Raw genomic sequence first — 12,531 nt, forward strand, 5'->3', positions numbered from 1 at the left:
ACACACACACACACACACACACACACATATATATATAAAGAAGTATACATATACATACATACATACATACATACATACATACATACATACATACATACAAACGTTCTTAAAAGCTCCTTTTTAAATGTTGGGAAGCACTGGAGGTGCTATGGTACTGACAGGGGGTCAAGAATGCCCATCAAAAGGGACAAACTCTAGGGGGTTTGCATTGTTTCCCTCCAATGTCTCATTAGAGTTCCTAGGTTTTGCCTCCATCTCCTTCATCTCCTGCAGTCCAATTTAATTGAGTGATGTCCTTGCTACGGCATGTTGCTCTTTGGACAGGAGGGTAAACTCATTCTGTCCATCACTGCGCTTGCTTTCTTAAGGGCCTCACGATGCGCATGCTGCTCAAGTAATTAAATGCAGGTCATGTCGCTGCTTCCCCTCTGCAGCCTGTCTGAGGGCACAGTGGGTTCTTTCTGATAGCTAGCTCTTGACCACATGACTTGGGGAAGCTGGCTGGATTGCTTTTGTTTGTTTCATTATTGTGTGTGACACCCCGGGCCACCGGAAACATCAAACCTCAGCAAGGCATAGATTCAAAGTGAACAGCTGAAAGGCAGTTGGTTTTTTGAAGGTCCCTAAATGGTGATGCAGAGAAACTGGAGCCCCTGGTGCTGGTGAGGGTCTCAGAGAAGATTGCTGGTTACAGTCAGGACTTTACATGTGTCAGCCTCCACTTTCATGCTAGCTAACAAAACCCTGCATGTCAGTGCTCATGTTCTTTCACTTCAAGGTGGAGAGGACTTACCAAAAACAAAGCAAACCGGCCTGGGGAGATGGCTGTTGATAAAGAGCTTGCCTTGTAAGCATCAAGATCTGAGCTCAATCCTCAGAGCGCGCAGTTAAGATAAAGACATGATGAATGTGTGTGTGAGTGTGTGTGTGTGTGTGTGTGTGTGTGTGTGTGTGTGTGTGTGTACTAGAGAGAGGGTTCAGTCCTGCTCTTCTAGAGGACCCAAGTTTGGTTCCTAGCACCCACATCTGGTGGCTTACGAACATCTGTAACTGCGGCTTCAGGAGTACCCAGTGTGTCTAGCCTCTGAAGGTACCTGCACTCATGTGCACACCCCACAACAAAGAGACATAAATCATAAATACATATGATTTAAAAATGATAATGGTAAAAAAATATCTGTGTGCTGGTGCATGCCGATAATATCGGCACACATGGAAGGAGACAGCAAGCTGCAGGGATCTTCCTGTCACCACCCTCACAGGACCTGAGTTCAAGCCCTGAACAAAGCTCTTACCTTTGGTGTCTGTTTTAAACAGCAGATCTGTTTGGGGAAATCTGGAGTGACTGTGATGAGCTTGGATTTTAGTTTAATCCAATGCTGATTCTGCACATTACAGATTCATCATCTTTAAGTAATATCCCAGATGAGCACTTTAAAATAGATGCAACTTTGTGTGAATTCTCTATAATACAGCAAAATTGTATAGCTCTATTAATAGCCAGCCTTTGGCCTTGGGAAGGCGTGATGGCAGAGTTTTTTAAAATTCATCATCTCTGCATAATTAGTTGTGAATCTCTAAATATTCAAGCTGAAGAATGAACTGGGAGCCAGGGTCCTCATCGCTCAGCGTCCCCTTCAATATTGTTCCACAGTCATCATTTCCTTGTGTTTTTCTAATTACTGCAAAACCAATTGTTTTTAACTCAACTGGCCCAGCTCTTTGTAATTTGTTGGATGTAATTACCTTGAAGTGAAGAAAATGTACTTCTTGTTCAGCAAACCAGGGCTTGATGAGGTGAGCACCGTCAGGTGGCCACGAAAATCCAGTCCCAAAGCTTTGCTCATTTCTCCTAACCACAGCATTTTGTGTAACATGTGTGGTGAGAAGCAGGGAGTAAATGCTCTTCAGAGGAGCCCCACACTGTGATGATCTGTAGACCCCAGTAGGTTTGATTTGAAGAAGGAATTGTGTATGTGCATATGGCTATGTTTGTTTGTGGGGGGTTTCATATAAATGCATGTAATTACATATATGCAAGAGTATGTGTGCGTGTGTAAGCCAGAGGTCAACCTCAGCTCTACTGGAACTGTCCACCCTGTGTTTAGACACAGGGTTTTCACTGGCTTGGAGCACACCTAGGAGCCAGGCTGGCAGTCAGGAATCCTGAGGGATCTTCCTGTCTTTGCCTCCCCAGTTCTAAGACTTTTAAAGTACCATGTTTTGTTTGCTTTTTAAGACACAGGTTCTAGGTATTGAACTCAGGTCCTCATGCTTGCATGGCAAACCCTTTTCCAACTGAACCATCTCTCTCCAGCCCTCAGTGTGTCTAGTTTAATATGGGAAAATGACAAGAAATAGTGTGGGGAGGCAGAGAAAAGCCAGAGTATACTTTAGGGCTCTGGTTAGAGAAGGACTTAAGTAGATACATTCCCAAACATAATATTTTTTTTTTTTACTTTTTTTGTAAACATAATAATTTAAAATAAAAATTTTAAATATTATTTTGGGAAATTCTTATTTTCATACAAATACAAATAATATTTTCTAATTAACATTTACTTGAGGGGTTAGAGAGAAGGCTTAGTGGTTAAGAGCAATTGCTGCATTTGCAGAGAACCTGAGCTTGGTTCCTAATAGCCACAGAGTGGCTCATAACCTTCTGTGACTCAAGTCCCAACGGATCTGTCATGCTCTTCTGACCTCCATGTGCAATTGCTCGCACTGGTACGTATGCATACACATAAACACTTACAGACATAAAGTAAGGAAGTCACCATACCAGAAAGGGCAGAAACATTGTGAGAGGCAGAGGTTGGAGAGGCCTAGAGCAAAACAGTGTCTTCTGGACATGAACTTACAGCTCATGTTGCTTCCAGAAGAGCAAGCCAGTAAATGTTCCAGCACAGAGTGGGAGAGGGTTCTGGAGAGAGTTCTCCTCCCCTAACTGAGGAGGTATGGACCGTTGGTGGCTTCTAGAGAAGACAGTTGTTTGTTTTGGTTAAGGTGTAGTCCCTTGTAATTTAACCACACTCCAGGGTATCAGTGGGTGGCCTGATACCCTAGAGTACATGGTAGGCAGGCATTATTTTTCTATGGCAGTAGGAAATGGGGTGGGGGAGCATGTAATGAGGAGTGCTGGACCTGGGAGGAGTTTGGGGGTAGATAGGGTCAAGATAATAATAAAAATAAGCTTCAATCTTAAAAACACGTTCTTAGACAATTTCACACACGGATACGACACTTAGTGAACATCTTCACACCCACCCTCTCCCATCTCCCACAACCCTGTCTTCCCCTACCTCCTTACCACAAACCTCTCAGGCTCATGTCTTTTCAATTTGTTTTGTGACCCACTGGTCAGGAGGCCATTTGATTGACCATGGTCTACAGCTAAAAGTATTGTTTTACCAGAAATAACTGAGAACGCCATTATAAAGTGTATCTTATAATCAGTATTAATCAACATCAATGAACATGGCTCATTAGCCAGACATTTATTTATTCAATAAGCAGATTATTTTTTTAAAGCATATCAGATTTTGCATGAGGTCTTTCTCTAAGTAATGACACTATCTTTTTCCAGAAGGGACACAGAATCTCAACCCCTTTTGAGATTCCTGTAATTGACGGCAGCTTGGTGAACCCTGAGCAATCAATGTCAGGCTAGGGGTGCCTGGATTCCTCATCTATAAAATCAAGACAGAACATCTCTTGTATGAAGTTCTTATGAGGAATGAATGAGAAAACTGAAGAAGAAGCCACTGGCCTTTCAGAGTGGATTTGTCAGTCTCAATAGTTATGCTAGAGTCTGTAGACTGGAATGCAAATCATTCCCTGCCATGCCGTATTAGCAGGGTGAAGGAATTCAAGGAGGAATAAACATTATCTTCCGTAGAAATGGAACAGAGGAAATATACTTAGCCTCATGATCCTCAGATGAGCCAATTTTTATGCAAATATGAGTATCCCTGCTGTAGTATCCTCCTGCCATTCTACAGGGAAATGTGTGCTAAGTGGCTGAGCTTAAAAAAAAAAAATCCCATTTCCCCAGCAAAGCCCCAGGGCAGAGGGGGAACAAGAACTTTGTTCTTGCAGTTTGTTTAAAAACCACTGAGGGAATGTAGACTAGTCAGCCACTAAGGAAGGTTCTCCAAAACACAAGAGTGGAAACTACTACCTGACCCAGCTATGCTATTTCTTGGTATTTACCCGAAGGACTCTACATTATCATAGCACAGAGATATGTAAGGTATCTGTGCTTACTGTAGCATGACTCATTATAGCTAAGTTACGGAGCTAGTCTAGGTGTTCAGCAAAAGAGAAATGGATACTGTGGTATACATTCATGATGGACTTTTTCTTAGTCATAAAAAGGAAGGAAGTTATGACATTTGTAGGGAAATGGATGCATCTGGAGATGATCACACTAAGTAAATGAAGCTATTCTTAAAGACAAATACATATTTTCTCTTAGTTATGGTTCTCAGGTTTTATATGAAGATATAAAACCATGTATATATACATGAAGTGAAAGCAGGAAGGGTAAACAAGGAGGAAAGTGCTCATCATAAAATATATAAATGCATGAAAACATAAAACTAAAGTTGAAAATCTACTTTATTGTGGTATGGTCGCCGTACAAAAAGATGTGCGCTGATGCGCTTGGAGGTCAGGTCTCCTGGGATGCTTGGCTTTGCGAGAAAGGAAGAGGTACTGGAGAGCTTAAGCAAAGGGACCATGTGGTGGGTGGTATACCGCATTTGGGGAAGAGTGCATTGGTGGTGATGTGGGTAGCGAACTGACTGGGACATGGGACCCATAGGGGCGAGATAATGGAGCCATGTAAGCCAGCTAAGGACTTGGACTGTGCTAAGGGCAGAGGAGGTGAATAAAAGGAAGATCTGAGACATATGTGGGAGGGAAGCCAGCAGGACTTTGGAATAGACAAAATGGGAAAGACAATGAAGAGCCGAGGACACTGCTGGGATTTCTAAGGTGCATGGCAGTCAGTGGGGATGAGAAGCCTGGGAGGCAGGGTAGCTTTCTACGGAGAACAGACGAGTTCAGCTTGAATGTTTGTTTTCCTAAGCTGGCAGGGCTAGTGCTGACTTAGATCTGGATTGTCTCTCAAATGCCCATGTGGCAATGGCATGGTTCCCAGTTGGGTGCTGTTGGGAGCTGGTGGAAATATTCAAAAGGTGGTATCTACTGAGGTGTGAAGTCATTAGAGCCAGGCCTTAACAATCAGGAGGAGTGAGCCACTTCCTTCCTCTTTCTTGCACCCAACGATGAGGTAGGCAGTATTGCCTTACCCCATGATTTCTGCATGTGTGTTGCTCTTCCATGGTCCCAACTTATCAAGGACAAGACACTTCTTCCTTGCAAATTGACAATAATGATGACTTTGGTATTGGAATTAAATGCTTGGCCGTCCCATGTATTAGGCAAGTGAGTTATACCTACCACTGAGTTATACCCTAGCCCAGAACTCCAGTTTTGAGACAGTCTTAACCTGTCTCTTAAGAGCTGAGGCTGTGCTCTAGTTCTTGATCCCCTCAGCCCAGACATCTGGAGTAGCTGGGATTACAGGTGTGTGCCACCCTGCTTGGCTTCGTGGCTGCATTGTTATTGTTGCAATAACAGAGAGCTGACTAGCAGAAGGGTTGATAAATGTGAGTGGTGGCCACTGAGATAAGTCAGGAGCTCACCTGCAGCATATTTTGCTCTTGTTTATTAGCATAAACTACTTACCTATAATGGCTCTTACCGTGGCATTTTCACACATGTATTTAATGCACTTTGATTATATTCACCCCAACCCTCTATTGTCCCCTCTCACTCCTTTCCCTCGTCCCAACAAGTCCCCCTTTTGCTAGCATGTTTCCCCTCCCCAATCTGTTGGTTTTAAATAGGGTTTCTTACATGAGCCTGAGTCAGAGATGCATGGCTGAGGACTTAGCGACAGGAGTTGGTGTTGCTTTAGTTACTGGTCGCTTAGCACTGGCTACCCCAATGAAGAAAATATTTCTCCTTTCTCCAGCAGTCCTGCCTTCAGCTTACAGGGAGCCATTGGCTGGCCCCTTTCTCCATCTCCTCTGTGCCTACCTTTACAAGTGCCCAAGTCCCTGATTGTTATCACGGGGAAGAAATATTTGTTCTTCTCCACTTGGCAATTCAGAGTGGGTAGGTAGCTCAGTGGAAACAAAGTTACAAAATGCCTTCTCTGTTCCTTCACCCACTGGGCCACCTACTGAGCTCCTAAATCTTGCGTCTGTGGGCAGACTTCATGATACCAAGCGGGCTCTTAATGTTTTTAGTCAAGCAAAAGAAAGCAACCCTGGAAGGAAAGCTGTGTGTGTACATTGGTCCTTTATGAACAGTGAGCAAGGTTTTAGGGAGGAGGCCTGTTTTGTCGAATTTGATAGGATGCAGAGAAGCAAGCTGATGGGCTGTGATGACTCTCAGTCGGCCATTTGCACCATTAAGAACAGCAGGCTTGTGAAGTACAACCTTTCTGACTAGCTTTCTTTGTGAAGCAACAGACAAAAGAAAAATCATTCTAAGTACTAAAAAATATGTATGTTCATAAATATATAAATATAACCTGTTCAGTCTGTATAATGTTACTTATATGTATGTATTTTGGGTATGTGTATATAAATAAAAAAATACATACATACATACATACATATATATATATGTATGTATGTGAAATTAAAGAAAAAGAGGCCATGAATTGAAAAGGGAGCAAGGGAGTTTGGGAGGGAAGAAAAAGAGGAGGAAATAATGAATTATATTATAATCACAAAACCATTTTAACAGTATGTATATTCAGGGCTGGGATGTAGCTCAGCTGGTAGAGAGCTTGATCAGAGTGCAAAAAGTCCTGGTTCCATTCCCAGGCCCACATTTGCCAGGTATGGTGGTATACTCCGGTAATCCCAGCACTCAGGGGACAGAGGCAGAAAGAGAAAGAGTTCAAGGTCATCTTCAACTATATAATGAATTCAAGGCTGGTCTGGGCTACATGAGCTCTGTCAGTCAGCATTCCCTCACAGATGAACTCTTAACACACTGTGATCTGCTGCTTGTTTTTTTGGAATCCACCCTGGGACATCAGAAACATCTTAATGATGCAACGAGAGATGTTTGTAGAACAAATAAGAATATCTTATTGATCTGAAGCCTATCTCTTTGTTCCTTGCTTCTTAGAAGTCATGAGAAAAGCAGGTCACATGGTTCACTCACACAGAAGCTTACCAAGAAAAGTTATATTTTCCCTAATATAACTTTCTTTTTGTCCCCCAAGAGGAAGATGGCCTTTAAGAAGTAAGCAATTGCTATCTGTATAATCTTTCAATTTAGTGTTAATTCTGGATAGAGGTTGAGACATAGATGCTATTCTCTGCTGTTATGAACTGAATGTGCACTGGACCCTACGTGACCATGTCCACTGTTGCTATTCTGAGGAGTGTGCTGGTTAAAGTTAACTCAACTTGAAAGATCCTAGAATTACCTGAGGAGAGAGTCTCCATCAGGAATTATTTAGAAAAAGCTAGTCTGTGGGCATGCCTTAATTGTTAATTTGATACAAGAAGACTCCACTTATTGTGGGTAGCAGCGTTCCCTAGGCAGGTGATCCTGAGCAGCCTGAGATGCAAGGAAGATGCCAGAAGGTGCAGATCCTTTACTCTCTCTTTGCCCTACAGATAGGAGAATTCTTTTATTGCCTGCCTTGACTTCCCTGCAACGATGAGCATCTGGAACTGGAGGCCAATAAACCCTCTCCTCCCACAGTTGCTTTTGTCACAGAAATGGAAATGAGAATGCAACAGAAGGCTATGAAGTGTTTCAGAGGTGGAGCCTGGATGAAGGAGGTGGTTCTTCGGGTGATGTGTGTGGCTACTGGAAGACTCAGCCCAGCTCTGGTTTCAGCCTAGCTCTCTCTTTGCCTCTCAGCTGCCACCAGATGAAGGAGTTGTAGCAGTAAGCTTCTGCTGCCTTGGAAAGGAACCATTCCACCCTGTCTTCCTACTACCTTGGACTGAAAATCCCTTGAAACTCAGCCAAAATGAACCTATTCTCCCTTACTTTATTTCTGTCAGGTGTTTTATATCACAGAGATGAGAAAAGTAACTGATATAGACCTGGCAAACCAATGCAAGATCTGATTTAAAATGAAATCTATCTCTACGGGGTTCAAAGAGATCAGATTTTCCAATTAGGACAGACAGGTAGATAGCACCCCCTCACCTGGGTCTCCGTGGTAGCATCTTCACTCCCCCACCCTGAAAGGGGCTCTCCTGCCACTGTGTCCTCAGCATATTCAAATGATGGGCCAGCCTGGGTCTTTGACTCTGCGCCATTCTGCTTTTGGAAACTGGTTTTTCCTACATGAAGAAAGGTATATTAAATAAAGAAAAGAAAAAAAAAAAAGAAAAAACATGTTTTCATTGACCTTTGGCAAGTTTAGGAAGGAGGAGGGGAGACATTTAAAAATAATATAAAGGTATGAATACAGGGAAAGTTGGGTCTCCTGACATTCTGTACTCTGTGTGAATCTGTGTTTTCCAAATATTTGAACTGTGTACACATACCTACAGAGGAGACCTAAAGCATATTTCCCTGGGACCTGACATCTTTCAAAACAGGTTGAGGCTTTCCACATTAAAAAGGGTTCAGCAAGCAAACTATTAGGAATCACTATGGCTATTTTTCAAATCATATTTTTTTTAACAAATTTTTAACAAGTAAGGAGCATATTTTAGAGGCTTTTGGGGTTTGAACGTGAAGTGTCCCCAGCTGGTGATGCTGTTTGGAATGGTCACTGAACCTTTAAAAAGGCTGCTCCTCACTTAGAGGAAGTGGGTCACCAGGAAGAGACCGTGAAGCTCCATAGCTTGGCCTCACTTCCTGTTCTCTCTTTGCTTCCCAAGTGTGGGTGCAACGTGACCAGCCAGCCTCCTTCTCCTGTTGCCCTCCTTTCCCCGCCAGCTGCATGTCTTCCCCACTGCTGTGGAAGTGTGAACCCAAACCAATCCTTTCTCTCTGAAGCTGCTTCTGTCTGGGTGTCTTATGACAGTAACAAGAGAAAAGAACTAATCAGAGGGCTGATTCTAGATCCTCACTGAGTTAATGGATTTCCATGGACAGGATCTGACTTCTCAGCTTTTCCTAAACATCACTGAGCAGTGCATCCTTGTTTTCCTTAGCTGTTGTTTGTTTTTAAGCTCTGTGCCTGTATATATATACATATGCATGTCTACATAATATATAAAAAACATGTACATTACATATATAATATATATGCATGTATATATATTATGCTGAGCATATTCCTCCCTGAACTTCCCTCCTTCCCTACTCACCTTTTCCAGCCTCCTCTCACTCTTCTTAGTTCCCTTTGTATCCCTTCAGTCTTATTTCTACTTTCAATACACACACACACTCACACACACACACACACACACACACACACACACACACACGACCCGTATCTACATAAAAATCTATGACCCACAACTCACAAGAAACAGGACATTTTCTTTTCTGAGAATGGCTTCATACTCTTAGTATGCTTATCTAAAGCTGCATGTCTTTTCCTGCAAATGATACGACTTTGCTTTTCATTGTAAGTGAAAAAAAGTCCACTGTGTAGACACACCACATTTTTGTTACTCATGCTCTGTCAATGGACATAGAGGCTGGTTCCATAACTTCGCCCTTGTAACTATGGCTGCAAAATGGATTTGCAAAGGTTTCCGTGAGTATTGTCTTGGAGTCCTTTGGAGAGATACACAGGAGTGGTATAACCGGGTCATATGGAAGATTTATTAGATTTTTATGAATCTCCATACTGACTTTTATAGTAGCTGAACTATTTACATTTCCATTTGAAGTGTATAGGCTCCCTCTGGCCTACATCCTCATCAGCATTTGTTGTTACTTATTTTTTTTTTAATGACTGTTATTTCAACCAGTATGGGATAGAATAATGTGTTTTGACTTGCAATTCTCTCGTGGCTAGTGAAGTTGAACATAGTTTTCATGTGTTCATAGTTGAAGCTGAAGGATCCTAATGGTAACTCTCTTTTTGGAATGATGAAGGAAGGTATTCTGTAAGTGAATGTCCTATTGTGGCATATATATATATATATATATATATATATATACACACACACACACTATATGGACATACATACATACATACATACACACATACATACATACATATATATATACACTTAGATATAGATATGATACATCCATTAAAAACATTAATAAGAAGAATTAAAATAAATAATTTTTAGGAAAATAATGCAAACAGAAAGAAATATTAAGCCAACTGTGCCAGTCTCAGAAGGACGAACATCAAATGTTTCCTCTCATGTGTAGTTCTTAGATTTTACACAGCTATACAAAATCGTGTGTTTACACATGGTATAAAAATAGAAGGAAAAGTATTTAGGTGGCCAAAGGGGACTCATAGGAGAGAGAAGGGCAAGGAAAAATAGGAGAGGGAGGATGAGGAAGAGCAAGCACACACATGCTATCTACTTACATGAACACTTTAAAAATTAAATTAAAAAAACCCCAATTATCATCAGAACACACCACACAGCCCTCCACATCAATTTGTTCAGGTGAGGAAATGAGGTAGTTCGTTATGCTTTCATCAACACTGTTAACATGATGCCTCTATGTGTGAAACAGGGATACGAAAAAGGCCATGTTCCACTGTGTACATCACACAGGAAGTGGCTGCTGCGAAGGAAGGAAATGGAATCCCATGTTCCTTTTGCTCCTGAAATGTCTGCACTGCACAACTGTCACCTAACAAATGGTCACAGAGAAAAGCATCAGAAAGCAGCCCTGCTTCCATGGATGCCATGGACAGGAAACTTCGGGATGGGTGACCCCAGCATGGCCTCCTGCCTGCTCACCTCGCTCTCTCCCATATACTACTTTTTTACTACTCTTTGTGACAATTTAATTAAGATACAACCGTTGGGATTTGGACGAAGCGAATGTAAGTGGCAAGATCAGAACAATCTCCTTCCTGTCCCCTTCTTATGAAGCAATTCAAAGCTTGTGGTTTCTATTCAATTTGTTATAATGACAGTGTTTAATCATGGAGTCTATTCGGCAGCCTGCTGCCGAATTGAGGTCACACATGTGACTATTCAGGCATAGAGCACATAATCTATGACTAAGATTTCGCCCCTGAAGCTCTAGAGGCTGTGCCATTAATTAACACTGCACTTATTTCAAAAATAATATGCATTACGGCCTTTAAAAATGTAACCTTGGCTTGGAAGGATCGTGAGTCCTGATGAGGCCCCTTGGCCGTTGCTATTATTGTGTGAGAGTTTAGTCACAGGAACAGTCTGAAACATCCATTCCAACATGTTTAATTAATAGCCTTCTCTTCTAATGTCTTAGAAACCCATAATATTACCTCCTATTGCGGCTCTTTTCTGATCTTCTAGCCATAAACAAAAGCTTTCAGCTTCCTAGTTCATGTGCTTATATACATATTGCCAGAGCCAGAGAAGCTACACATGTTAAGAATTATTGAGCACCATCCTGGTCCACAATAAATATTTTTAATCGAGGGAACAATGAAAAAAGCGTTGACCCTCAGCCTGGCCTTGTCTTTGGTCATAAACGCTTCTTTGCACTGACTGCAGGCAGGTCTCCCTGGGAAGGTGAGCCCCTTTCCTCTGCAGTCAACAAACACTCCGCTGCTGATCCATCAAACCGAGTCTCTGTGACTCAGCAGCATGTAAATGTACAGAACGGGATAGAGATGTACCAGAAGACCTACAGTTTCTGCTTAGACGGCACACAGCAGTTCAGGACTACCAATTCTGGGGGCTGAACTGTTCTATATAAATATGTATCCCTTTTAAAAAGATTTCTCTTAGTTTTAATAGTGCATATGGATATGACTCTGCAGGTATGTGCACATGAGTGCAGTACCTGCAGCGTCCACAAGAGGGTGTCAGGAACCCTGGAGCTGTAGTTACAGGCAGCTGTGAGCCGCCAGTGAAGGTTCTGGGAGCTCAACTCACACTTTTTATTTTATTTTATTTTTATTAATTACAGTTTATTCACTTTGTAGCCCACCAGTAGCTCCCTCCCTCCTCCCCTCCCATTCCTGCCCTCCCCCCTTCTCCACCCATACCCCTCCCCCAGTCCACTGATAGGGGAGGTCCTCCTCCCCTTTCATCTGATCTTAGTCTATCAGGTCTCCTCAGGACTTGCTGCATTGTCTTCCTCTGTGGCCTGGTAAGGCTGCTCCCCTCTCAGGGGGAGGTGATCAGAGAGCAGGCCAATCAGTTTGTGTCAGAGACAAAAGACCTGGAGAGGACAGGAGCTCCACAAGGAGAGCAACACAACGAACTCACACTCTGAACTGCTGAGCCATCTCTCCAGCACCTATATTCAATATATTCTATATTCTATATGGAGTTGTTGTTATATATATATATATATATATATATATATATATATATATATATATAT

General features: G+C 42.2%; 1 protein-coding gene across 4 annotated transcripts in view; it reads right to left on the bottom strand.

The window, feature by feature from the left end:
- The window catches only part of Nckap5 (NCK associated protein 5), a 698,576-nt gene that overhangs the window by 14,228 nt on the left and 671,817 nt on the right, over positions 1–12,531 (bottom strand). For 3 of the 4 annotated variants that reach the window (XM_055602004.1, XM_055601990.1, XM_055601996.1), the window contains one exon: positions 8,257–8,393. The exons of the other annotated variant lie outside the window; for it this stretch is intronic. In XM_055602004.1, the coding sequence (XP_055457979.1) occupies positions 8,257–8,393 (137 nt within the window). The remainder of the gene's footprint in view (positions 1–8,256; positions 8,394–12,531) is intronic. 4 annotated transcript variants of the gene reach the window in all.

This window comes from Psammomys obesus, unplaced genomic scaffold (genome assembly GCF_907164565.1).
Source record: "Psammomys obesus unplaced genomic scaffold, mPsaObe1.curated_primary_1811, whole genome shotgun sequence".
NCBI classification, from domain to species: Eukaryota; Metazoa; Chordata; class Mammalia; order Rodentia; family Muridae; genus Psammomys; species Psammomys obesus.